This window comes from Euphorbia lathyris, chromosome 7 (assembly GCF_963576675.1).
Source record: "Euphorbia lathyris chromosome 7, ddEupLath1.1, whole genome shotgun sequence".
NCBI classification, from domain to species: Eukaryota; Viridiplantae; Streptophyta; class Magnoliopsida; order Malpighiales; family Euphorbiaceae; genus Euphorbia; species Euphorbia lathyris.
In genome coordinates this window covers 52,492,149-52,518,113 of record NC_088916.1, presented here as the reverse complement: position 1 = coordinate 52,518,113, position 25,965 = coordinate 52,492,149, and the positions used below count along the sequence as shown (strand labels likewise).

The 25,965-nt window shown below is 34.8% G+C and overlaps 1 protein-coding gene across 1 annotated transcript; it reads left to right on the top strand.

The window, feature by feature from the left end:
• Window positions 1-6,941: 6,941 nt before the first annotated feature.
• LOC136235863 (serpin-ZX) lies at window positions 6,942-9,632 on the top strand. Its single transcript, XM_066025932.1, has 2 exons — window positions 6,942-7,429; window positions 8,434-9,632. The coding sequence occupies exons 1-2, from the start codon at window positions 7,040-7,042 to the stop codon at window positions 9,217-9,219; spliced, it is 1,176 nt and encodes a 391-aa protein (XP_065882004.1). The 5' UTR covers window positions 6,942-7,039; the 3' UTR covers window positions 9,220-9,632.
• The last annotated feature ends 16,333 nt before the right edge of the window (window positions 9,633-25,965 follow it).

Sequence of the window (25,965 nt, the reverse complement as noted above, 5' to 3'; positions counted from 1 at the left end):
TATACCTCACTAAGAGTTGTCTTCCATATGCTACTGAAACTGCTTCTGAAGGAACTTCTACCAAGGGTAGTTTTGCTTCTTTAGCCAGCTTCCGATCCAAGAAACTATGGGTGATACCAATGTCAATCAGTGTCATAATATGTTTCTGTATTAATTTACCCTTCAACTTCAACGTTCCATCTGCTAGACCTCTATCTAATGCATTGATTGAGAAAGTAAGTTGCACCACTTCTTTTGATTCCTCTTCTTTTTCCACTTCCTAGTCCTCCATTGTAATTTTCTCCATCTTCTCAGCATTGCTAACATTTAGCTTTTTAGTGGTACATTGATGGCCAATAAAGTATTTTTTTTCCCCATATTTCCAGTATGCTCCTGGGGTTTGTTTGAAAGTAGTATTGTTAGGGGTAATCTTTGATTCAGGTAGTTTAGTAATGGCTGTGTTATTAGTGTTGTTAACAAGGTATTTAAAAATAGAATATGGGTATTAGAACTCCAAGGTTTAGTAGGAATTGGAGATCGAAAGTTAGGTTTTGGTTTGATTATTCCTAGAATGGCCTTGAGATGAGATTCTTGATATTTAGCTTACTTGATTGTTGAATACAAGTAATCAGGCTCAAATTTCCTCACACCAAATCTAACTTCTGGCTTAACTCTACTAATAAAACTAGACACATAATAGGACTCTATAATTACAGGACATACCTTATCCATTCGAAGCTTGATGGGTTCAAATTGATCTTGATACATAGCTACAGTGGTCTCGTGTTTGAGTTGCTTAATCTACTGAACCACATCCTCCACTTCAATTTCTCTAAAACGTTTCTCAACTTCATCCATAAATTCATCCCAATATACGAGAGGATGATTTGTTATCCAGTTCCTGAACCACATCTCTAGCCTCTCTAGGCTTCAAAATAGCTCACCCTATATAGAATATAGAATGAAAATTTAGCATTCTCCCTTTCACTATAAGAAATCCCTCTTCCTTACAGGTATAACTTAACTAACTGGATTTTCCTCTCTTCTAAAACTTCAAAAAGTTGAAAATATTTGTTATATTTGCTCGCCCATAACTCTACTTCTGTTCCATAAAAAAAATGGTAAATCACACTTGGGTAAGAGCTTGTTGAAGGGGAAGTTCTTAGTCCGTGAACCTTTTCCTGCTTTAGAAAGAGGGCTACTGCCTAGTTTTCCTCTCTATGTATGGGGAATTTGAATATTGTTTTGCTGTTTGTCATTGTTCGAGATGGGGTTAGAAGAAGGGGAAGTATGGTTAGATTCAAAATTTGTTTGTATAAGTTTGGATAATGTGGAAATGGATTTATGAACCAGATCCTTAAATGCTTGATGTGAGTTGATATGTTCCAATCTGATTTGATTTTTCTCTATTAGAATCAATTGAATCATACTTTGTTGTGCTGATTGCATATCTTGGAGTTACGCTTGCAACTTCTCCAATTTCTCTGATGTAGCTTCATATCGATCATAGAGTTGACTAGTGAGCCCTTTTAATTATTGTTCCACTACTTCCATGGCTGCCTTTGCTCATCGTTCAAATGCTCTAATTTTTTTATAGGAAGTGTTTACATCCATAGATTGGTTGGAGGAAGATAATCTTTGATACCAATATCAAGTTTAAGGAATTTGATAACAGAAATTTAGAATAAAAAAGAACATAGAAGAGACGAATAGAAGAGAGTACATAATTAATTAGGAGATAGAATATATATTATAATTGATATACATCTGAGATCAGCAACGGTTACACAACAGTCGTGGAATGACAGTTGGTCTAATAACTTAGCTAGAATCCAAAATAGAATAAAACAAAAAAAAGCATAAAGAAATAACAAAATGCAAATAACAGCGGATAAAACAAGGCTTAATACATCATTTGCCCTATGAACTTGTCCAAAAAGCTTGATTGGCCCCCTGAATTTTCAAAGTGTCCCGACATCTCTCTAAACTTGCACAAAATGTTCAATTAGCCCCCTGAACTTGCATAAAATGTAATCAATTAATCATTCGATCGTAAAAAAAACTAAGTTAAATGCGAAAAATATATTGCACGTGCCTTAGAATGTTATTATATAATTCATAAAATAGATTAAAACATATTAAAAAAGAAGTTTTTACTTGTTCAACTATAAACCTTTTTTTCTCTAATATTAGAATCGCATACCCTAACTTTGGTCGTTTTACTTTTTTAAGATGGGTGCAACATATTTCTACATTTAACTTATTTTTTTTACAACCGAGTGATTAATTGATTATGTTTTACACAAGTTCAAATGGCTAACTGAACATTTTATGCACGTTTAAGAGGCTATTGGAAAACTTTGAAAGTTTAGGGACAATCAAGTATTTTGGAGAAGTCCAGATGTAAAACAATAACAAATTTAACCATTAATAGAATAAGGAAAACTTACAAAATTGGGTCAAATAGGAGACTCATTTACATATTTAAGCCATTTACTCAACCTACTGCATATCTAGACTATGTTTGTGTGACTTTTCCAAAATACCCTCAATATGTTTGTAATTTTACGGTGCGGCTGTCTCCCTCCCGTCTGACTTCACGAAATCGATGATTTCGCGAAGTCTGTGAAGCTAACGTTGGTTTAGTTGATGATTTTAATTAGCATATGTGAAATCTGGACGTTTTTTTAACAAAATTTGCGAAGTGGTATATAACAACAATAAGGGATTCCAACATTAAAATCATAACATTATCAAAATTTACAACAAGATTGCCATAATAACAACATGAAAATCATTACATTATCAAAATTTACAGCAAGATTGCCACAATAAACTCCTAACAAATCATTTTAAAGTGAACGTGATGAATTTGGATGGAAATTTCTCCATGTATTGGAAGTCCAGACCTTTTGGGAAGAGAAATGGAAGTCCAGACTTTTTGGGATGGATGTGTCTCGCGGTACAGAACAAGATTGGCACAATAACTCTTAACTAATCACTTTAAATTTGAATATGACCAATCTTGATGGGAATTTCTCCCTGTATCAGAAGGAAAGTCATCCCATCTACATCCGAGGACACCGCCTTCTTGCGGGATGTTATGTATTCAACCACCTTCAGAAAAATTTAATCGTGTTAGTCAGAAAAAAGGAAGATTTGGCTTCGCTAAGTATGCGAAAATAAATGTGCAAGGAAGAGGATGATCTTACTTAGCGAAACGATGATTTCGCGACGTCTGCGAGGAGAAATGTGACGCTCTGACTTCGTGCAACGATGATTACGCGGAGTCTGCGGGAGAAATTTATCGAATTACCTCGCAAACTTCACGTAATCATCGTTTCGCGAAGTTAAATCGAAAAATTTCTCCCCACAGACTTCGCAAAAACGGCATACGCTAAGTGAATTTCCGGGAAAAACAGTATATACTTATATTTTTCGACAAAAACAATATGATAAATTGGGAAAAAACGATGAAAATAACGTAGAATCACCATTTTTTCGATGGTCACAAGAAGAAAGAAACCAAGAAACAAGCAGGAAATGGAAGATGAAGAACCATGACTTCGTTTTCTAGGATTAGGAAGATGAAGAATCAATAGATAAAGAGAGGAAGAAGAGAAATACATGGTGATTTGGAGAAATTGTGCAGATTTTGTACAATTTAAAGCAGTGGCGGATCCAGGATTTGAGGGAGGGGGGGGGGGGGGACAAAACTCTATGTAAAATTTTTTTAGACAAAATAACATTAATTGAAAAAAATATACTTTAGTGATGTATTAGGCCGAGATAATACTTATGACCCATGACCATGTAGTGTTCCATATCCTTTATGAGTATTTATGCCTTAGATTGACTTCACATATCCATGATAGTAAAACACCATCGTCCCCCAAGACACATCCTAATCCTAGAGGCAGAAAAGGTTCAAGAATTCTGGTGCTAATCGAATCTAATTCTCAAACTTGGTTCTCAAACTTTGGTGTGTTGTTCATAAAGCTTTAAGCCGACTCAAGGATTCTGGTGCTAATCAAGTCTGATTCCCAAACTTTTGTGTTATTCATAAAAATGAAGAGATCGATTCACTTTTTGATTGTCTTTCATTCCTTAATGAGCTACATAACTGTTCTGACAGCAGCAAAGAATGGGTTTTTAATACCCCTTGTTACTTTAAACTCAGATTCTTAAGGAGGTTCCTTGCTACTCGATTTCTCAAAGTCTCTAAGCCGGAATGAATATTCCATTTCAAAATCATAAGAAAATAGGTACATCATTCTTCCAACACAATCCTAATCATCATTGTTCTCAACTTCTTTCGATGCAATTCAACAATTTTTACTCACAATATTAATATCACAACATTGTGCTCAACATCTCGGCCTAATACATCACCAAACTACATAAATGAATAATGTCAAATCAATTCACTCAATAATACCAAATCAATTCAATCAATTTGTCCATTAACCTAAAATTAAGAACAAACTATCAATCAATATTCAATCAATTTATCCATTAACCTAAAATTAAGAACAAACTATCAATCAATCCAGTAACCTAAAATTAAAATTAAAGGACAAAAGTTAAACAACCCTAAAATTGATTGATGGTAGCCGCCGAAGAAAGAAGACGGCCGGAGGAGGGGCGTCGTTGTCGCGTCGGGTCTCTGCTAGAGGAGAGGAGAAAAGAAGAATCTCATGAGGAGAAGAGAAGAATCGCGAGGGCTGCGTCTGTCGTCGAACGAGGAGAATAGAAGAAAGAATCGCACGTCCTTCCCGCGTGCGTCTGCTGCTTCTGTGTTTTGTAAATTAAAAATCATAAACCAAAACGACGTCGTTTTGTTTGGAACCAAAACGACGTCATTTTGGAAGAATTTTTTTTTTCCCGGATGAAAGGGGGGGGGGGGGGGGGGGGGGGGGGCAAATGCCCCCTTTGACCCCCCCCCTAAATCCGCCACTGATTTAAAGGAAGAGAGGAAGATCAAAGTCTGGGAAGAGTAACCGTTCGCGTAACCAACAAGGAGAAGGGAGGAGATGAAAAGGTAAGTATATTTTGGGAAAGTCACACAAACATAGTCTATATATATATATATAGTAGGTTGAGTAAATGAGTTAAATATGTAAATGGATCTCCCATTTGACCCAATTTTATAATTTTCTATGTGCAACCTGGCATTTAACTTTCTTATTCTTCTTGAGTATGTGACATGTCATGCATGTTATTTTAGTACAGATTCATATGTTTCTTTACTTTTAACTTTATAAATAATATTTTAATTTTAGAGGATGGTTTCAGATAAATTCAATTAAATGGTGACATTGTTTTTACTTTTTATTAATGAAAGAATGAGTGATTTCATAAATTTGATGTTCATTTCGATTTCAAGGGGAATAAAAAAAATAGTCATTATGTTTCAATTCTAATTTTGATTCAGAAATTTGAATCAAACATCTCCTAAACATTCTTTAACACTAGAGTCGCTTTAACTGTCTAAACATTCGAAATCGAGAATCCGTCTCGATTTTTTTCCGATTAGTTCTTTAGACGTTTTTTGGCCCATAAACAATTTTTAACCGTTTGGGCTTCGTCTATGCTACCTAGCCACCGTCTAAGCGACGATGAACAAAAACATTTTTTTATTGTAAATATATTTTTTTCTTGGATAAATAATTATAAAGTCCTTATGTTTTTACTTAACACGTTAGTAAATCCATCATATTATTATAAGGTCCTTAAGTTTTATCTTAATCAATTCTTTAGTCCTTCCATTTGTTTTTGTAAATGAAAGTCAAAAATTGCCTCTGGTTATATATATATATAAAATTATCATTTAGTTTCAAATTTAATCTAATTAGTTTTAATGAAGTTTTTTAACTACATATACCCCGAAATTAATATACTTGAAAAAATTTATTATTAATTTTCTTAAACTGTAATTATTTTTTCTTTATTTTCTAATATAATATCTTTAAACTAAGTATTAAATATTATTATAATTTTTAAAAAATCATATATTTTTTTTCATTCGTAAAATTTATTAGAATTGTAAATTTTTTTACAATGACAGTCTTACTCCTATTTTAATAGTTTTTGAAATATTTTTCATTCATTTTTTTCGTCAATAAATTTTACGTTATTAAATTAAAGTTCTATAATTGTATAAAAATTAATAAATCAATTATTTTATATTGGAGTTTATATTAGAGAGATTGTGATTATGTAGGAAAAAAGAGAAAAAATATAAAATAGAAAAAATAGATGTTTTATTATTAAAACATAAAGTAAATGGTAATTTTGGTATTTTAAAATTTATTTAGTATAACTTGACCATTGACCCAAGCATAAGAACTAAAGAGTTAACAAAAACAAAAACTTGAGGACTATATAATTATTTCTAAAAACAAAAGGACTAAGTAGTGTATTAGGTAAAAACAGAGGGATGTTATAATTATTTACCCTTTTTTCTTTATTATAATTCACTTTTGAATTGTTTTCAATGGTATTGTTGTTGAAATGTTGATTTTTTACACATTTTTAAAGATATATATTACGAATACACATGTTTTTCTATATTAAATAATTTTATATTATTATTTTTAGATAGTATAATACATATTTTAATTGAATTTATATAACAATTTGTTGAATAACAAATAGAAAGTACAAAAATACAAATCTAATTAATTATCGATTATTTTCTGACTAAACTCCGATTAATTCTCGAAGATTCTGTCTACCTGACTAGCGCCTAGCGTGGTTTACAACTTTGCTCCTAAATGATTTCAAATTCGACCCAAGGGTTTGAGGGGCTAGCCGACATAAACAGGTCACACTTTTGAAAAAATAAATTTCAAAAGAGAAAGTGATACCGAAGGCTAAAAAGCCCAATGGGCTTGCCGACCTATAAACAGTTTGTTGGGCTTCCTGAAATAAGAGGACATCCATACATACTCGGCGTCTCTCTGTATTTTCCAATTTCCCAAAACTGAAACTAAACTAGTCAGTCATATTCAATTCAAAGCCTGCCTTACGCACTACGCACCCGCTCTGCAACTCGATAATGGACCTTCACCAGATGATCAGGGATCAAACCGACCTTACTTTATCCTTCTCCAAGCACATCTTTTCAACTCATGCCAAAACCTCTAACTCTGTCTTCTCCCCTCTCTCCATCCATGTCGTTCTCGGCCTGATTGCCTCTGGTTCCAAAGGTCCTACTCTCGATCAATTGCTATCCTTCCTCAACTCCAAGTCCACTGATCACTTCAATTCTTTCTCCTCGGAGCTCCTATCCGTCGTCTTCTCCGACGGAAGCACCTTAGGTGGACCACGCTTGTCGTTTGCGAATGGCGTTTGGGTCGATAAGTCTTTGTCTCTTAAGCCTTCTTTCAAACAGGTGGTGGCCAATGTCTACAAGGCTGCTTCTAATAATGTCGATTTCCAGACTAAGGTATGCATAGTCTTAGCTAATTTAGTAAGTAGTATCTTTTTATATATGGGATCTAATGCTTATGAAATTAGGTTTGTTGCTAAAATGTAACACAAGGCTTTATTACTTTAACCTAGCTTTTAGACCATCTCATACGACTTGCAATTGTGCTATATTGAAGTCCCATCAACATCAATTATCAGTCTTTGAAACAGATTGTGTTACTTTGATTATCAACCATCGAATTCCCATTACCCCATATATAGTGCTGAATACAAAGAATCAATTTTGACACTTGAAACCCCAAGAATGGATGACACTGCTTGTTTGACTATGCATGTAATGTATTATAATTTTATACCTCAATGCATTTGGATGATTTGACAAGAACCGCTGGAGTTGTTGATCATTTTGCACTACTGCTCAATGGATAACTTGAACTGTCACTGATATATATGTATCTTTATTGTGCACTGGGCTGGGACATTTTGTGAAACTTGCACAAGTTTCCAGTAAGATTGATCTTACGTTTTTAGACAATATCTTCCTTCAGCAATAGCTATCCTGGGGGCTGGAGCTGCATTGCTTTTGGAAGTTCATCTTTTTGTAATTGAGTCTGGTGTAATTTCGTACAGCTTGTGTTTTCATTTCTAGTTTCCTTAAGCATATGTGAGCATCCAGAGGAGTCCACTAGATTCACTTTAACATTCTATTTATGCTTTTTTATATTATAAAATCTCTTCAAATTTTGCCATTTCATGTGCCAAGAGGTGGTATTTTTTTCTGACTGAAGTTTGCATAAAACGTTAAATCCCTTTAATGCCTGTTCTGTTGGTGGTATTCAATAAGCCACGAGTTGAAAGTATATTGCTATAAACATAGACCAATTAAATTTCCATTTTAGCCTATGTGGTAATGCTATATCATAATGCAGTTAAATTAATTGTTCAATTTTGTTTATTATGATGCCTTCACTATATCTATTATGAATGACTTAATTTTGATTTCTTATGATGGTGGTGAAGGCTGTTGAAGTGACTAATGAAGTAAATGCCTGGGCTGAAAAAGAGACCAGTGGCCTTATCAAGGAGGTTCTTCCCCAAGGTTCAGTTGACAATACAACAAAACTTATACTTGCAAATGCACTCTATTTCAAAGGAGCGTGGAAAGAAAAATTTGATGCAGGAACTACAAAAGACTCTGATTTTTACCTTTCGGATGGGAAGTCAGTTAGTGTGCCCTTTATGACTAGTAAGAAGAAACAATTCATCCGTGCATTTGATGGTTTCAAAGTCCTGGGGCTTCCTTATAAACAAGGTGAAGACAAACGCAAATTCTCCATGTACTTCTTCCTTCCTGATGCAAAAGATGGACTACTTGCTTTGGTGGATAAATTGGGTTCTGAATCTGGGTTCCTAAATCACCACCTTCCACAACAGCAGGTAGAAGTGGGCGATTTCAAGATTCCCAAATTTAAGATTCCCTATGGCTTTGAAGCATCCAAAGTTCTGAAGGAATTAGGTCTTCTGTTGCCATTCTCTGGTGAAGGAGATTTGACAGAGATGGTGGATTCCGTTGCTAGTGGACAACTCTATGTTTCAAGCATATTCCACAAATCCTTCATTGAAGTTAATGAAGAAGGCACTGAAGCAGCAGCTGCTTCTGCTGGTGTTATAAAATTGAGAAGTCTGGCTTTCTCTGATAAGATAGACTTTGTGGCTGACCATCCATTCTTGTTCATGATTAGAGAAGACATGACCGGGGTGGTCTTATTCATTGGCAATGTCCTCGACCCTTCACAGGCCAATTAAGTCTGTGTTTACTGGAGAACACGTGTAAGTAGATCAAGCCTAACAAACATAAAAATATGAATAATTACTGTCTGATAATCGGTATGCTGTTGTTGTATCTTTCATTCAGTCGGCTTTGCGGGCTTGTTTAAGTCAAGGCATGAACTTTTGGATGTTTTGCCTTGAAGTTGGAGCTTTATGTGTACACTAGTAGTAATCTCTTCCATATGGACCTAGAATGTATTGTAGATTGAGTAGCATATGTGTTGTTCCTACTGCTACTTTCTATTAAGGGCAGAAAATGTATGCATAAAGAATTTGTGAAATTTGAATGTGATTTTGGTTGTATTTTATCATAAAGCCAGTGTTCATCTGACACTCAACAATGTATATCTTTTATGCCTGAAATTCACCCTGTATCAGATTCAGGACAATATCATGTGCTCTCCTTTTTCTGATCTAGATTTTTATTATTTTCGTTTTCCATGGTTTACTTTCATATGGATGCACCCATTATAAAGCAAAAAGTTGCTGGATTTAGTAGTAATGACTAATGAGTTGACTGTACAATTATAATATTTTTTAATTTACGCCATTTATGGTCTGTGAGGTGAGGATGTTAAGGCACATGGTTGTGATCTGTAGTTTGAGTTTAGGTTTTAGTATATTCTATTGTTAACTGTACTTGCTGAGTTATTACTTATAATAGAAAAGTATTTTTAAGTTTTAATACTAAAATGCGTGGGTTGGAGAAGAAAGTTTCCTTTTTGAATGCTCCAGATTTAGATCTTGTATAGCATGTTACTCGAGTAATGAATGCTATACTTGTCACAGATTGAAGCATTAATCTCTGTCTGTCTCAATTTTGCGGATGAAAATTTGGATTGTAGTATCAAATTATCATATCAGAAATTGCAGGTGAGAATTCGGATTATCGTATCAAATTCATGTGGCATAATACATTTCTAGCTTTTTTCAGCTGTCCAAAAACTGCAACTAACTCCCTGAACAACTAACTCCTTTAATTTCTTTATTTGGAACAAAAAAACACTTTGGTTGGAATTTCAAAATGTTGTCATCTTCAATGGCACTTTAAATTTTTTTTTGAATAAAGGCTGGGTGATACCCAATATTATTAAAAGCATAAGGACACTCCAATGGAGCTAGAAAACCTTGTGGTATCTTTGCTGCGAAGCAAAATATTTTTTTTTAATTTTTTCTTTTAAAAACTTAATATTAGGTATGTATTATTTATTTTTTTAACTTAATATTTAGGTTATTTTTTTTATGAAATATATAATATTTTAGTTTAAATATTATTTATTTTTTTTAACTCTAGTGTTATTTAAAATTTTATGTATATTTTTAATATTATGGATAAATGTTAATTTTATTTATTGTTAAAAATTATAATGATATTTATATTATTGTTATGTGTTGTACATTTAATTTAAAATTGTAAAAAAAATATTATTATGTGAAAAATTAATATAATAATAATAAAATATTGTTTGTTAAAAAGAATATAGTTTTTGGTGTTATAAATAGAGTAGATGGTTGGAGAAAATATTGTTAGAAATTGCTTTATAATTAATTCTTTACTATCACGTTCTACCTTATGGTATTTGAGGGGTCATTTGTAACTTTTTTGAAGTTCAGATCAGTATTTAGACAACTTAGAAAGAGAGAGGAAGATGTGAATAGGGTGAATTCATGTAATATAAACTGGGTAAATTGATGCGTTATTGGAACTATGTAGCCAAATATGTGTATATGATTAGTTGACAAAAAGGGTATGCAGAGGTGTCTTTTTTTGGCATTTTGCAATGCAAAGCTAAACTTGCTTCTGATATGGGCGGTGCCGACTGCAGCATTAGCGCTGTGTTTCGATGTAATATGTTGTATTTTTATTTATTTATATAATATAAAGGCTTAATCCATCCATACTTAAAAATATATTGAATTTATAATTTATAAAGTTTGTTGTTATATTTCTCAATTTATTTAAAATGGTTTATTAACCGTTTTAATTTATTTAATATAATTTATTAGTTTTTTTTGAAGGTGGATCTTGATGCAACAATAAATGTTATTATCGTGTGATTAAGATGGTATAAGTTCGAGTTTTAGAAAAGATCTCTTGTTAAAAAAATTAATACGGGAAGACTTGTTTCCAATACATCCTCATAGTGGAACCTCTTTCCAGATTCTCAGTTAGTAAGAATACGTAATGTACCGGACCACCCTTTAATCTATTAATTTTTTAAACTTGTTTATATAGTTGAAGTGATTATTCGTAAAATAATATACATTCAATTTAAATTTAAAACTAATTTTATTCGTGGATTTTATATCAGTAGGAAATAAAAAAGTGTTTAGTAATTATTTTTCAGTAAATAGCTAACAGGATTAGTTAACTGTTTTGCCAAGTTATTAAGCCCTAATATAAAATAGTGATATGAAATTGTCCTTTGTAAGCACCTAAACTAAACATTAATCAGCCACGTTAGAACTTGGAGTACGCATAAAGTAAAGTTTTGAACCTTAGTTTATTTTTATTTCTTAAAAAAAGAAAATTGAGTACGGCAATTAATTAGAGCTCAATTCCCCATGCATCCGTATGGGTTTCACGTGACATGCATGGCGCCAAGTTATAGTTCTTTCAACGGTTATCTTCATTCATGAATTGCCATATCTCACCTCCTAAATTACAAAAATATTTTGATTTTTTAGAAACTGATTCCTACCCTCAAATTTTAAATATTTATTTATGACGATTATTTTCTGTTTGTTTCATATAAAATACTTTTCGTTTTTTGGCAATAGAAAATATTTAGCAAGTTATCTAAAAAATATGTGAAGGGAACTGAAAAAAAATATTTTAATAGCAGTTAAAGGTCAGCAGCCATCCACCTGTCGACTACCACTTCATAAAATTGTTGTCCTTCTCTCCACCATTCTCATCTCTATTTTTTTTTGGTAATTAATTTATTAGTTCCAAAATACACTGTTTAATCCCTGTATTTTCAAAAACACATGGTAAGATCCCTAACATTTTTCTCAGTAAACTGTTTAGTTCTTCCGTCTGTTTGTTAGATTTTTTACCGTTTATGACTTCAGAAATTACTAAATTGCCATTTACTATTTACCTTCAAAATTTAGAAGAGGAAATCCAATTTAGAAGAATAAGCTATTTGTATGAAGAACAAGAAAAAGAAAAGACTCAATGATTACGAATTTGAACGATTAAGAAGAAAATCAAGAAGAAGAACACCCAAAGTTGATTTCGGATGCATTAGAGTTTAAAGGAAAGGAAAAGAAGAACGCAAATCCAAATTGACTAACAAAATCTTCACGAGAGTCTAACGGCAGGGACTAAACAGTTCACCGAGAAAAACGTTAGGGACTAAACAGTTCATCGAGAAAAAGGTTAGGGGCTTTATCATGTGTTTTTTAAAATACATGGACTAAACAGTGTGTTTTGTCAAAATATAGGCACTAATAAATTAATTACCTTTTTTTAATAAAAAACAACAATGAATTAAGGAGCCAAATCATGGCAAAATTGTAATAATGAATCAGAAACATAACTCGGTAATAAATTAAAAAAAAAGAAAGGTAAATGGATAAACGAGAAGACTGTGCTAACACATGTGTCATCCCATTCGCTTGCCGCCGTATCCATTTGACTGAGTAAAAGTCATTTGATGTTAAAATCGGTCGTATTTGAATAATTAGATCCCCAAATTCAGAATCATCAACAGAACTAGAATTTATTGCATCAATCACTTGTTTAGCATCAGATTCGAAAATCACATTCCTTATTCCATCAGCTTCTAACCATTACATAGCCTGTAGTAGAGCTTCGGCCTCACATTCTCGAGTTGTCGGACAACATAACAGACTCGCACATCTCCCCATTACAAACTTCCCATTTGCATCTCGTACTGTTGCTCCCATCCCTGCATGACTATCAACGTTAAAACATGCAGCATCAACACAACACGAGAGAAATCCTTCTGATGGCGGGTGCCAAGCCATGCAACCAGTAGATGAACTATTTCCTACTACTGTATTTCCGATCTGCTGTTCTTCCGTACCAGTCCGATTCCTCAAGGCATTTGCTTCTGACCAATCATTAAGTATCGTGCAAGCATGAGCCACTATTTGATCTGTTGTGCGAATCTCATACTGCCAAAGACGGGTATTTCTAGCCTGCCATAAACTCCAGAGGTGCATCAAAAATGTTTTCACAATTTGTTCCGATGCTGCTCTAATCATATTATGAAACCATGCTGTCAGGTTCTCAGCCACTATCGCCTCCGCATTAATTCGATCCAAAAGTCCCGCCTTCTGCCACATTCTTATAGCTCCTGCACATTCAATAAAAAGATGTCATCCATCCTCCCAAGGTTCAATACATATTCACCCGCGTTGGGAGACAATTGCGTGCTAGTTGCCAACCAAAATGCCAGACCTTGTGTGGAATTTCAGCATACCACAATTTTTTCCATGCTCCCTGAACATGAAATGTCTCACCTCCTTCCAACATTGTAGCCAATCGGTAAGCACTTTTCACTGTGTAACGTCCTGAAGAATGGAATTTCCATATTAACTAATCCTCACTATTCAAAGTACCAACGGCCAGTTTATGAATCTCTGTAATATCTCTATGCTCAAAAATTTCCTCCAACAACTCTTCATCCCAATCCCTGGAATTATGGATAAACAAATCATTAACTTTTAAATACTCCAACCCTTCTACCATAGGGGTTCGTATATAGCCATCCTCTTCATCACGCAACCATCTCTCACTCCACACATTTATCGATTGACCGTTTCCAATTTTCCATCTAATTCCTTCTTTAATGATTAGTTGAGAACTCCAGATACTTCGCCATATAAAACTTGGTGAATGCCGCAATTAGGCCCCCATAAAATCCCCTCTTGGATAATATTTAGCTTTGAAAACTTTACTAACAAGCGAAGATGGATTGGTAAATAACCGCCATCCCTGTTTTCCCAACATAGCAAGATTAAAGGCTGTGAAATTTCGAAAACTCAGTCCTCCCATCAATTTTGGAGCACATAATCTATCTCATGTCATCCAATTCAGTCCTCTCTCACTTGACTTTTTATTACCCCACCAAAACGAATTCAACATTCGTTCTAATTCCTGAGCCGTCGATATAGGGAGCATCGATATAGGGAGCAAGAATACACTCATGAAATAGATTGGTATGGCTTGCCCTGCTGCTCGAATAAGTGTAGCCTTACCAGCTTTTGATATTTCTTTCCCTCTTCAGCGTTGTAGCCGCTGCCATAATCTGTCTCTGAAGTGTGCAAAGATTGCTCGTTTTGTTCTACCCACCAATGATGGAAGACCCAGATACCTTCTTGTATTCAACGGACTAGTAATACCCAAAATGCTAGAAATTCCCATAGCCAGGTCATTTGCCACATTTCTACTGAACATGATTCCAGATTTTTGGAAATTTATAGCTTGCCCCGAAGCTAATTCATATGATCTGAGTAATTTTTTAGCACTCTAATTTTAGATATAGTAGCCTGGAAAAATAAGAATGCATCATCAGCAAAGAGCAAATGTGAAATCGCAGGCGCCCCTCGCTTAACTCGGCAACCATACAATAACCCCGTATTCTCAACTGCCACCAATAATGACGTCAACCCTTCAACACAAAGTAGGAATAAGTACGGTGATAGTGGATCACCTTGGCGAAGTCCTCTTTTTGGGCAAACAGGACCAACCAACCGATCATTTATTCTAACCATATATTGCACAGAAGTTACACAATGCATTATCAAATTTACCCATTTATCTGTAGAACCCAACTTTAGCATCAATTCTCTTAGATAATTCCAATCCACCCTGTCATATGCTTTACTCATATCAACCTTTAGTGCCACATTTCCTACTTTCTTAGCAACGTTATTGTTAATGCTATGAATAAGTTCAAATGCGATAAAAAGGTTGTCATGAATAGACCTCCTTTTAATAAAAGCAGATTGATTTTGAGAGATAATCCCAGACAAAAGCATTTTCAATCTATTCGTTAAGACTTTGGAGAAAATTCTGAGTATAACATTACACAATGCTATCAGATGAAGTTCAGTCATAATAACAGGATTCTCACACTTTGGAATGAGAGTAATGATAGTATTATTAAGCTCAGATGGAAACATACCTTGATCAAACCATGTTGACCCAGCAGTGAAGATATAATCTCCAATTATGTCCCAAATTTTTTGATAAAATACTGGATTAAATCCATCGGGTCTTGGAGCCTTATCAGGATGCATATCAAATAATGCTCTCTTGAATTCCTGTTTTGTAAGTGGTCGCTGTAATTGCTCATTGTCACGATTAGTGATGCGTGGCTGCATTAAATCTACTACTTCACTCCATTCACTATTACTGTCAGAGAAAACCGATTCAAAATACTGTATTGCAATCTGCCCCATCCCATCTTTATCATCAATCCATTCTCCTGCATTATTCCTGAGCCATGTTAAACTATTCTGCTTCCGTCTTCCATTAGCAAAAGAGTGGTAAAAACGAGTATTCAGCTCTCCCTCCTGAAGCCATAAGACTTTTGCTCTCTGTTTCCAGTGGTCTTCCTCTTGAACCATAATTCTCACATACTCAGCTCGGGTTGACTCATACTCGTCACTATTATTTGGGCCTCCCACATCACGTAATTGTATTAATTTTGCTTTTAATTTTTCAATTTTCTGACGAAAATTGACATCACTACTTTTGCTCCATCTCATAAGCACTTATGCCACATGTGTTAACCGCGAACTCAGTACCGTTCGCCTATCTGATCCCTATGCCTCCTTAATCACATTCCAAATCTCCTCATCTTTTAGCCATCTTTGCTCGAATCTGAACTCATTTTGCCTCGGAACAACTAAGTCGGTTGACGTATGCAATATTATTAGGGAGTGATCTGAAGTGGGAGCAATAGAATTAACACAAAAATTACCAGGAAAATGCCTTCCCCATGCTTCTGTACAAAGGCTTCAATCTAACTTCTCTTCAACTTCATTTGGTTTACCTCTATATCGTACCCATGTATACGGATAACCTTGTAACGGAATATTAGTAAGGCCACAATCAGTCAGCGTATCTTTAAATCCATTATAGCACCACTCCGGATGCTCATTTATCCCTTGTTTATCACTATGAACAAGTAGATCATTAAAATCTCCCAAAATAGATCATGGGAGAGAAGAGGCGGTAGCAAGGCTCCTTAGTAAATCCCAAGAAGTCCTTCGTCTAGCTCTCTCCGGGTACCCATAAAAACCAGTAAGGCGCCAATCTCCATCCCTAGGGTTATTTACAGTCAAATCAATGTAATTTGATGAAAATGACCTTAAGGAGCACATACTGGCCTTCCTCCAAAAAGCACATATGCCTCCACTTCTCCCAATCCTATCAACAACAAAACACCCTTCAAAACCAATGCGTACCCTGTAGCTTCAATGCGAGATTGATAAACTAGAGTTTCATATAAGAAAATAACATCAGGCCTATGGGCTTTGATGAGCTCATACAAAATGGGAACTGCCCTAGTGTTGCCCAGACCTTGGCAGTTCTAACTAAAGATTTTCATTGCTCTAGGCAGACCATTTGGCCTGCCTGTCTTGTTTGCTGTTCAACTTTGTTTTGAACTTTCTGGTTTCTCTGTTCTTGCTCACAAGCTTTATTATCATTATCATTTTCCTGGTTTGGGGATAGATCATCAACTTCCATGATTTGAATGGTTACCTTCTGTATAGTCTCAATTGGTTTTGGTTGAAATGCAACAAGATCTCCCCTTCGTCTTTTCCTTTCCTCTCCTACTTCTAATCCAGTTTCTGATTGCAAGAGATGAACTGGAGGGATTTCCACACCCTCATGATCATAAAAGCTTACACCAAAGTTCTTTGATAGATGCCAGAGATTATGTCTAGGAGTTAGTTCCTTCATCTGTCCCGCTATACTACTACCAGCATTTCTGTTTGAGCCATATACCATATTTCCTTCGGGCCTATCCTCTTCCTTCAGCCATCTTTCTCCTCCCATAACACTAGCACGTCGTAAGGGAGCCTTTATAGAAGTATCCCAAGCCCTCACTAAGTCCTCTTCCTTACTACGAAAAAAGATCTCACAATGTCTATCCAAATGTAAAATTAGACCACATATAAAACATATAGTTGGCAATTTTTCATATTTAAAGACAGAATTCAACCAATCTTCTCCTGCCCTTCTTACTTTTTTCCCCTTTGTAATGGTTGTCTGATATCCATGCTAACTCGCACACGGAGATAGCTTTGCTCATTTATCCATTTCGCTTTTGAGTCCATAGATACATAAGACCCAATGAAATTTCCCAATGCCTGTGCCACTGTCTCAGTAAACAAATTCTGTGTAAGACCATGAATCTGTATCCAGAAATTTCTATGTGTCAATTGAGCCACAGATGGATCTTCCCCCTCTTTCAGAGTATACAAAATCAACAATTGATTATCAAAAGTCCAAGGACCATTTTCACTAACCCATTTCAGATCATACGGATGATAAAACCTAAGCAAAATCAAACTTCCTCTAATCTCAGAAATTGTTAAACCCTTCCCCGGTCTCCATATACTAGCCATTCGATGTTTGAAAATTTCAAAATTAAAGTTTTTATTCGTCACAAGTGATCCAACCAGACACCACCTATAATCAATCTTTTCTCCTCCGGTGTCTGCCGCTTCGAACTCGAACCCATCATCAACAATCTTCAATTGCTGGAACTGGTCTTCCATTGCCTTCTTGTAAATTAAAGTTTCTGATCAAAACAAAGAAGAGAAAAAACCCGCAGTTTATCAAACAACAGACGACGAGAGAATGCACAAAACCAACCCACACTACCAAACGGACACAAACAGCATAAAACCAACACTCTCAACAGGAGTATGCAGCGGTGATTCACACGAACTCTCAAATGGAGTAGGCTCTCAACAGGAGCATTTCAGATCATCGATCCTAATTAATCACCCTTTCATTCTCTTTTCTGAAATTATTCAATTAAATTTTCACTCTACAATTTTGAATATTAAACTGTAAGTTTAGAAAAAAATAATAGCTTGAGATTTTTGGTCATTATTTTCTGGATTTTCGTAATATTTATTGAATTTTTTTATTTGTTTTTTTTTTGTTTTTTAATACGTGTTTGATTTCTCCGGATATTATTATATATATACAATTTTTTTATATCCGGATCTATTTTAATCTTAATTGTTTTCTCCCTTTATTAAAACATCAAACCACTTTATTTATCTATTTGTTCCGATCTATTTTGTTTTTGTTAATTCTCATTTCTAATATGAGTTTTGTTAATATGAGTTTTATGTATTATCATTTGAGTTGATGAATTATATTAATTGAAATTTAGGATTTTGTTGATACCACTTTATCCAATATATCTTCTCCTTTTATGTTTAAAAAAGTTGCTTCATAAAAATTTAGCATATCTTCAACATCATTCATCAATAATATTTTTAAGCTTTCCTTGGTGGCTCACATTTTTTCATTTTTTTGTTCCATTTTTTCGTTTTTCACCTTTCATCGTTTTTTATATAATATATAATTAAAAATAAAAAAGTATAAATAAATAATATTATATATCTTAAGTTAGTGATTGGAAAATCTTTTGCCAAACACCGAAACATATTTTTCAATTTTATAACTGAACACAAGAAAATATTTTATTTTCAGAAAAAAATTCATGTACAATATTTTACTACAAATAAATGGGTTTAATAATTCAAATAATCTAATAAAAAATAATTGACACCTTCAAATTTCAAGACCGTTAGTTATTTTTTTATTCATTGGAGTATGTAATTAAAACAATTTTATGCGAGTTCAATAAATTTAATATTAATATCATTGAGATTCTTATATGCTTCAATAGCGAGTACATGATAGATCTATTGAGAGACTAATTTATACTTGTATACATAAAAAAAATCCTAAATCGAACTCATTCAATTTTTTTTCTATATATACATGTTATTATCCGAGTAGATCCAGAACTAATTTTTTTTACCTCTAAAAACTTCTCAAAATTAAGTTAGATTTGGACTATAAAAGTAAGATCGGTCTTTTTAGAACAAACTTTGAGAAATTTTATCTCTTATCATATATTAATCAAATTGGATTTTGTAATTAAATACAAACTCAATGAGTGAATTAACCACAATCAACCTTAATTTGCTGAAACATGGGGCCAAACAATCAATGGTCAGAGTGCTTTTTCTAATCAGGGACCGAAACTATCAATGGTAAGAGTAGTTTGGTAATCGAGGACCGAATCCATCCATAATAGGAATTGTTCAAGGGCTCTCATATTAATAAATTATGTGTTAAAAAATTTATCTTCTAACTAATCTCTCTCTATATATATATTGTTAGTAGTCTATTACTAATTTACAATGGAGAGTGTAACAAAGCTTCTTGCTTGATATAATTTATTGAATGACTAGTTTGATATCATCATGAGATTTAACATATCATTCTTTAACAAATGTTATATAGGACTTAGTATGTACTTAGTTAAAAAGTTGTATTATCATGCTTTTCTATGTTGATTAGTGTAACTAAATAGTATATGATAACACACAAATATTATCTCGTGGCTACCAAAATAACCCAAGCTAGATATTATGGAAGGACCAACTAAAAAAACACGAGTAAGATCCGCTAATAACATTCTTTCATATCTCTAGTGGGATGTCTTAAAAGGGAAACATATAAGAGGCTCTAAAAAAGATTAAGGAACGACTAGTGGAATATTTAGGAGTTGAACATCAGACGTCCGGACAAAAAGCCCTTAGGGGATGGTTCGGACCCATGTTCCCTAGGGACTAGGATCTGGATGAAGAGCCAGATCAAGAGCCTAAGGTTGTGTAATCACTAAATATTAAGAGAAAATTTGTATGAATACGATTCAAGAAAGACAAAACGTGTGGAGAATCCCTATTAGAACAGAAAGGTCCACTAATGCGAGTAGGACATTTGTAAATCCTAATAGGGACAGTAACTATCTATAAATAGAGTGTTTAAGAGAATCTTGCAATCTCAAATCTCTATCCCCATTTATTTATCACTATTTTTTAGATTGGTACTAACTTAAGCATAAGAGTGCTTACGTCGGGTAGTCGACTACTCCATTATTTTGCAGTAATCCATTAAATTGGAGACGAGGGACTTTGCGGTTCATACATTGAAATTTTCACAATATATTATTTGGTGTAGTAAGCATTGAGCTAAGACATTAATATAAGTTTATTAGCTCTAGTGGCGGACACGGTCGATGGCGGTTCTGGAAAAGATAAAGAAAAAGTCACTATTAAAGATATCACGGATCATGATAACTCTGATGCTCTTCCTCAAGCCAAACCCACTGAATCTATCAAGGCATCCATTCGAAGGGTCCAGAGAAAGATGAGATCGAAAAATGCTAGCACTTTTTCAACCATGTTAGCCAATATTGCTAGCTAACCGTAGCTAGAGCAACAATAAGATTCTCCTAGAGACCAACAACCATGGGTCGATGTCCAAACTCCCGATAAGTTCAAATGCGATGGGATTAGGTTTGAACTTGAGGTTCATATTCCCAAACACAATCGGGGACACAAGAAAAAAATTTCAAGGAGGAGAAAAGTACTAGTAGATGTGAAGACTTCACAAATTAACATTCTGCTTCGGTGGGTGGGAGAAGTAACCACCTAAACTTTGATAGCATCTGAAATAATCATTGCAATCACTGAACTAGTAGCTCAATGCCTTGGACCGGCAAGAGGAGAAGCGCAATTAGGAAACTATCTATAGGCATTACAACCCATGAACCCATACATGTACCATCCATATAGTGGCCTATAGATGGATTCATCGTAAGTAACCTTCTCATCGGATATTATCCTCTATTTCCTCCATTTTATCCACATTCAGGATGTGGATCTGGGCAATGGTATGGATCAGGACCAGAATATAGATCTAGATCATGATGCATGAATGGGTCCAAAAGTAGATCTGAAGTAGAAAATAGATCTAGAGCAGGGCAATGATTTAGAGTGGAGCAAGAGACTGAAGGCTCTTAAGGGATAACTACACTTGTGGTAGCAACTCCATATATAAGGGCATCTTAGGGTACCATTGAGCTAATTATCCCAGCGTACTCCAATCTTGACACTTAGAGGGAAGAATGGGATAAGACTGTGGAGGCAACATTAGAGAGATATGGTGTGGCTATAAATAGCCTCTACTAACGATCTATGACTTGTTGTTCGCCACTCACATCCTCAACTGGCCAAAAGATAGAAAATTCAATCCCTAAAGCCTACCAAAGAAGATATAGATCCCATCGTTCATGTCAGAAACTATACAAAGCTATTGGATGTGTGTGGGGCAAATGAAGCTTCTCGGTGTCGAATCTTCTCAACCACATTGATAGAGGAATCCTCGTATCGGTTCCAAGCTTTGAATTTGGGATCCATCCATAGCTAGGAATAGTTGAAGAGAGATTTTTGCACCAATTTCGTGGCCTCTATTCCAGTCACAGTATGTAGAGACTTGTACAATCCACACCAAAGATTTGTTAGCCCTTGAGGGATTATGCATATAGGTTTAACAAGACATGCCTCAACATAAAGAAGGTTAACTTTGTGACAGTCTTGGAGTCTATGACTCAGAATATAACATATGTAGTCTTGGAGAGGATTTGGTCTTGAGAAAGTCCACATATCTAACCTCGTTGATGGAGATAGCCAAGACGTTCATTGAGTTGGATGAGATCGGGACAGATGAAAGACATATGAGAAAGAGCATTAAAGAGGAATGAAGTCATAATACATGTAGTGAATCCATAAAAAGATCCAGTAAGAAGGTCGAAAAAGATCAGCAATCCCTTTGGACCCCACTAAATACATCAAAGAAAGATGTGTTGTTATGGATCGAGAAAGTGTGAACAAATCAGATATCAATTATCCCACTCAGAAAGCATAAGAACATTATATATGGCAGTAACTCTAAGGCCTATTAGCACTTCCATTTGGTAAATGGACATGATACAGAACATTACATAGAATTGGGAAAGAAGATTGAAAGATTAATCGATAAAGGGAAGCTAGATCGTTTCGTAAAGAATCCAGACTAAAGAGATGGGTCCAGAGAATATAGGTACTAGCCTGAGACCAAGAATTTGAAGGGAGTAACCAATGTCATAGCTGGAGGGCCAGACTTTGAGCCTCCCAACAGAAAGGCTTCATTATCAAAATCTAGACTCTCAAACATTAAGAAGTATAATATGCTCAAATATTCCTTCTCTTTGGCATAACCTATTGTTTGGCTCTTTCATGGGAAATTATGGGCGTGCCAAAGAATTATAATATTCTCGAACTATGGGATGAAATGAGTGCGCTTTCTAACTTCTACGTAACAAACGATTGTAAGAAATAAAGAGACCAAAAATTTCTAAAGGATTCAATTATGAAAACGATACCGACCTTACAGAAAATGATTAAAGAACAAATAAAATAAAATTGTACTGGGAAATGAATGAACTTTGGATCTGAAAATTGAAACTAAGGGAATAACTGAGAATTATAAAAATGCTGAAGTCTAGAGATAATTTCTTAGAGTTTTGCTTGGGTCTGTTGAGTTGTCGAGTTGTTGTCGTGATTTCTTCCTTTTATAGACGTTGGAGGTAACTTCCTGATTCTTTCCACTAATCCACGTTCTCCACCACATTGAGTAACTGCTCCACTTTGACTTCCACGATAAATTGATACATACACTTTCTGATTTTCCTGCTTTTTAATTGGCTCACAGAATACACGTTAGAATATTAAATGATCCTCTAATTTCCCTTTAAATTTACCTTAGGTTTCCCTGAGGTTCACTCTTGAAAGGTAGATCTCCTGATATGCACTCTTGAAAAATGTACTTAGACATAAGTTAGGCCAATTAATATATGAAAAATATATAAAAGCCAAAAAATTAAATTATGGTGTAAACACATATATCCAATCCCCATACAAATGCATTAATTCTTATGGTAGTGATATAAGGATATCAGGTCAAGTGGATCTTGGTGGATACAGGGAGCTCAATGAATCTAATCATACATAACATATTCAACAAATTATTGGTGGATACAACAATACTCAAGCTAGTACATATACCACTAATAGGTCTTATTGGACATTTGACTCTACTGAGGGGCAAGTGGTATGAAATGCCATTTTAGCGAGGAAGGTGTATCTTGGAAGGGATTTATGAGTTCACTATAATGGATAAGCTCATGGCTTACAATGTCATAATGGGAAGGCTATTTTTGTTTGAATAAAAACCTGTCATTTTTATACGACATTTGTCCTTACAGATCCCAGTAGGGAAAGGAATTGTCCTAATGAAAGGAAATAGAAGTGGCATAAGAAACGTATATGCCATCATTGTAAGAAACAACAAAGATGGAATGGGAAGAAACTAGCAAAGGCAGGAAATAAAGAAGAATTATTGATTGTGGCATTTGAAAAAAAGATGAGATCGACCAATAAATGGAAGCAAAAAGAAAGAAAAACGACTAGGAAGTGGTCAAGTAGCCAAACTTGGACAAAAATGTGCAGTTGCTTATATAAGGAAGATAGTTAAAGTACCCAAAGAGCTAGGAGGGAATGGCCTCACATTGAGTATGGAGCAAAGTGCGTAGGAAGAGGTTGTGAAATGAATCCATTTAATCTTGGCCAAAGAGCAGAATATGAACATATGGATGGGTTCCCCTAGTGGATCTTCCATAGGGAGAGAAGAAAGTGGTTGGATCTCTTGTGGAGATACTAGAATGGTCAAGTGGAGCGAAGAAAGCTAGAGGTCGAATCTTATATTTGTCCACCAATGGGGTGACAAATATAAGAAGGTTGGAATGACTGAATGGGTTGAGACCCGGTTCCCACAGCCCATAAAATTGTCACTTACAAGATGTAAGGTGGAATGTTAGATTATTGCCTCAGAGTCATCTCTCACCAAGAGTATAACACAAGGAAGAATAATGGCATACATATAGGCAAAAGCCATAAAAGGTAGATAAAGCATGAGATCCGACAATTTGGGACCACATAGTGAACAACAACAACTAAGGAAAAACTCGAAGTAATTCTTTAGGAGGAACAAATGTCATGTTGGAGGAAATATCATAAAGATGGGTTTTGCGTCTTTGGGATTCCAATGAACCCTTATTTATCCTAACAAATCTAGTATACGTTTCCTCCCTAGATATATAATCATCTATATCAAAAACTTCATTGTTAGACGAGCTATAAGAACGAAAAGACATCTCTGTGAGATCTACGACCAAATTATCTTGAGAAAGGAGATTTATTTCGTTCTGACTCGTTTTTAGGGCCTTAGGGTTAAATAAAAAAATAGATAAAATGCACAAAGTGAATAAGTAGACCTAATAGGAACTCGTCAGAAAGTAAAGAGCCTTAAATTAAGAGAGGAAATTAAAGCATACCAAAGTAAGCAGTTGTCAAACTAAGCATAACAAATCATAAGAGAGGAGAATGCGGAAAGGAAAAGTGGATATCTCAATTCAATTTATAGCCAAAAGAGGTTTGAAATGGTCATATGAAGAGACTATTAAGGTCCATCGCAGTACTTCATTATTTGAGGGCATGAAAGCATTATTTGTTGGGGTCTAGATTTGTAGTCAAAACAGACATGACAGTAGTGAGCCATTTTTCATTCAACACACATAAACTCAAAAATAGGCTAAAAAAATTAGCAGAATTCAATTTTGTGTTAGAGTACCACACATGGAAATTGAATAATGTAGCAGATGCATTGAGGAGGAAGCCTAAACTCTTAGAGTTGGAAAAGATAGCTCATCTTTCTAGTCTTTCCAGCAGCCAACTCTCCACTTCAATCCGGCAACAGATTAGAGACAATCTTCAAAAAGATCCTCAAGCTATTGTAATTATTAACTTGGTGAATAAGGGAAAGACTTGACATTTTTGGGTCAGTAAGGGTCTTCTGTTGACAAAGAAGCAGAGGGTGTATGTACAAGCAGTTAATACGAGGAAGTTGTTGATAAGAGAATGCCATGATACGTTATGGGTGGGCCACCTAGGGAGGCATCAAATGTGGGCTTTGTTACAGCAGAATTATTACTAGCTAAAGATTGAAGATGATGTACATGAGTATATAAAAACATGTCTAATTCGCCAATAAGATAAAATGGAGCGAAAGAAAGTGGCATGTCTCTTTCAACCTCTTCCTGTACCAAGCCGATAATGGGAGATTGTGTCCCTTGATTTCATTACTTCTTTGTCGCGGGTTGAAGATTAAGACTCTATTTTGGTGGTGGTAGACAAATTTTCAAAGTACGAGACTTTCATTCCAATGGCCAAGTGTTCCTCTACCGAAACAACAACTCAAGCCTTCTTCAAATATGTTGTAAAGTATTGGGGCATTTGTAAGAGCATTGTTAGTGATCATGATGGAAGATTCATGGGGAGCTTTTGGTTAGAACTATTCAACTACTCGGATCTAACCTGAACATGCCCACTAGCCATCCCCCTCAAACTGACGGTCAAACAGAAAGATTCAATAACATGTTAGAAGAGTACATTGACATTTTGTCAATGCCAGCCAGAGAAACTTGACCTCCTTCTTAGATGTGGCTCAATTTTGTTTTAATAGCTAGAAAAGTTCGACCA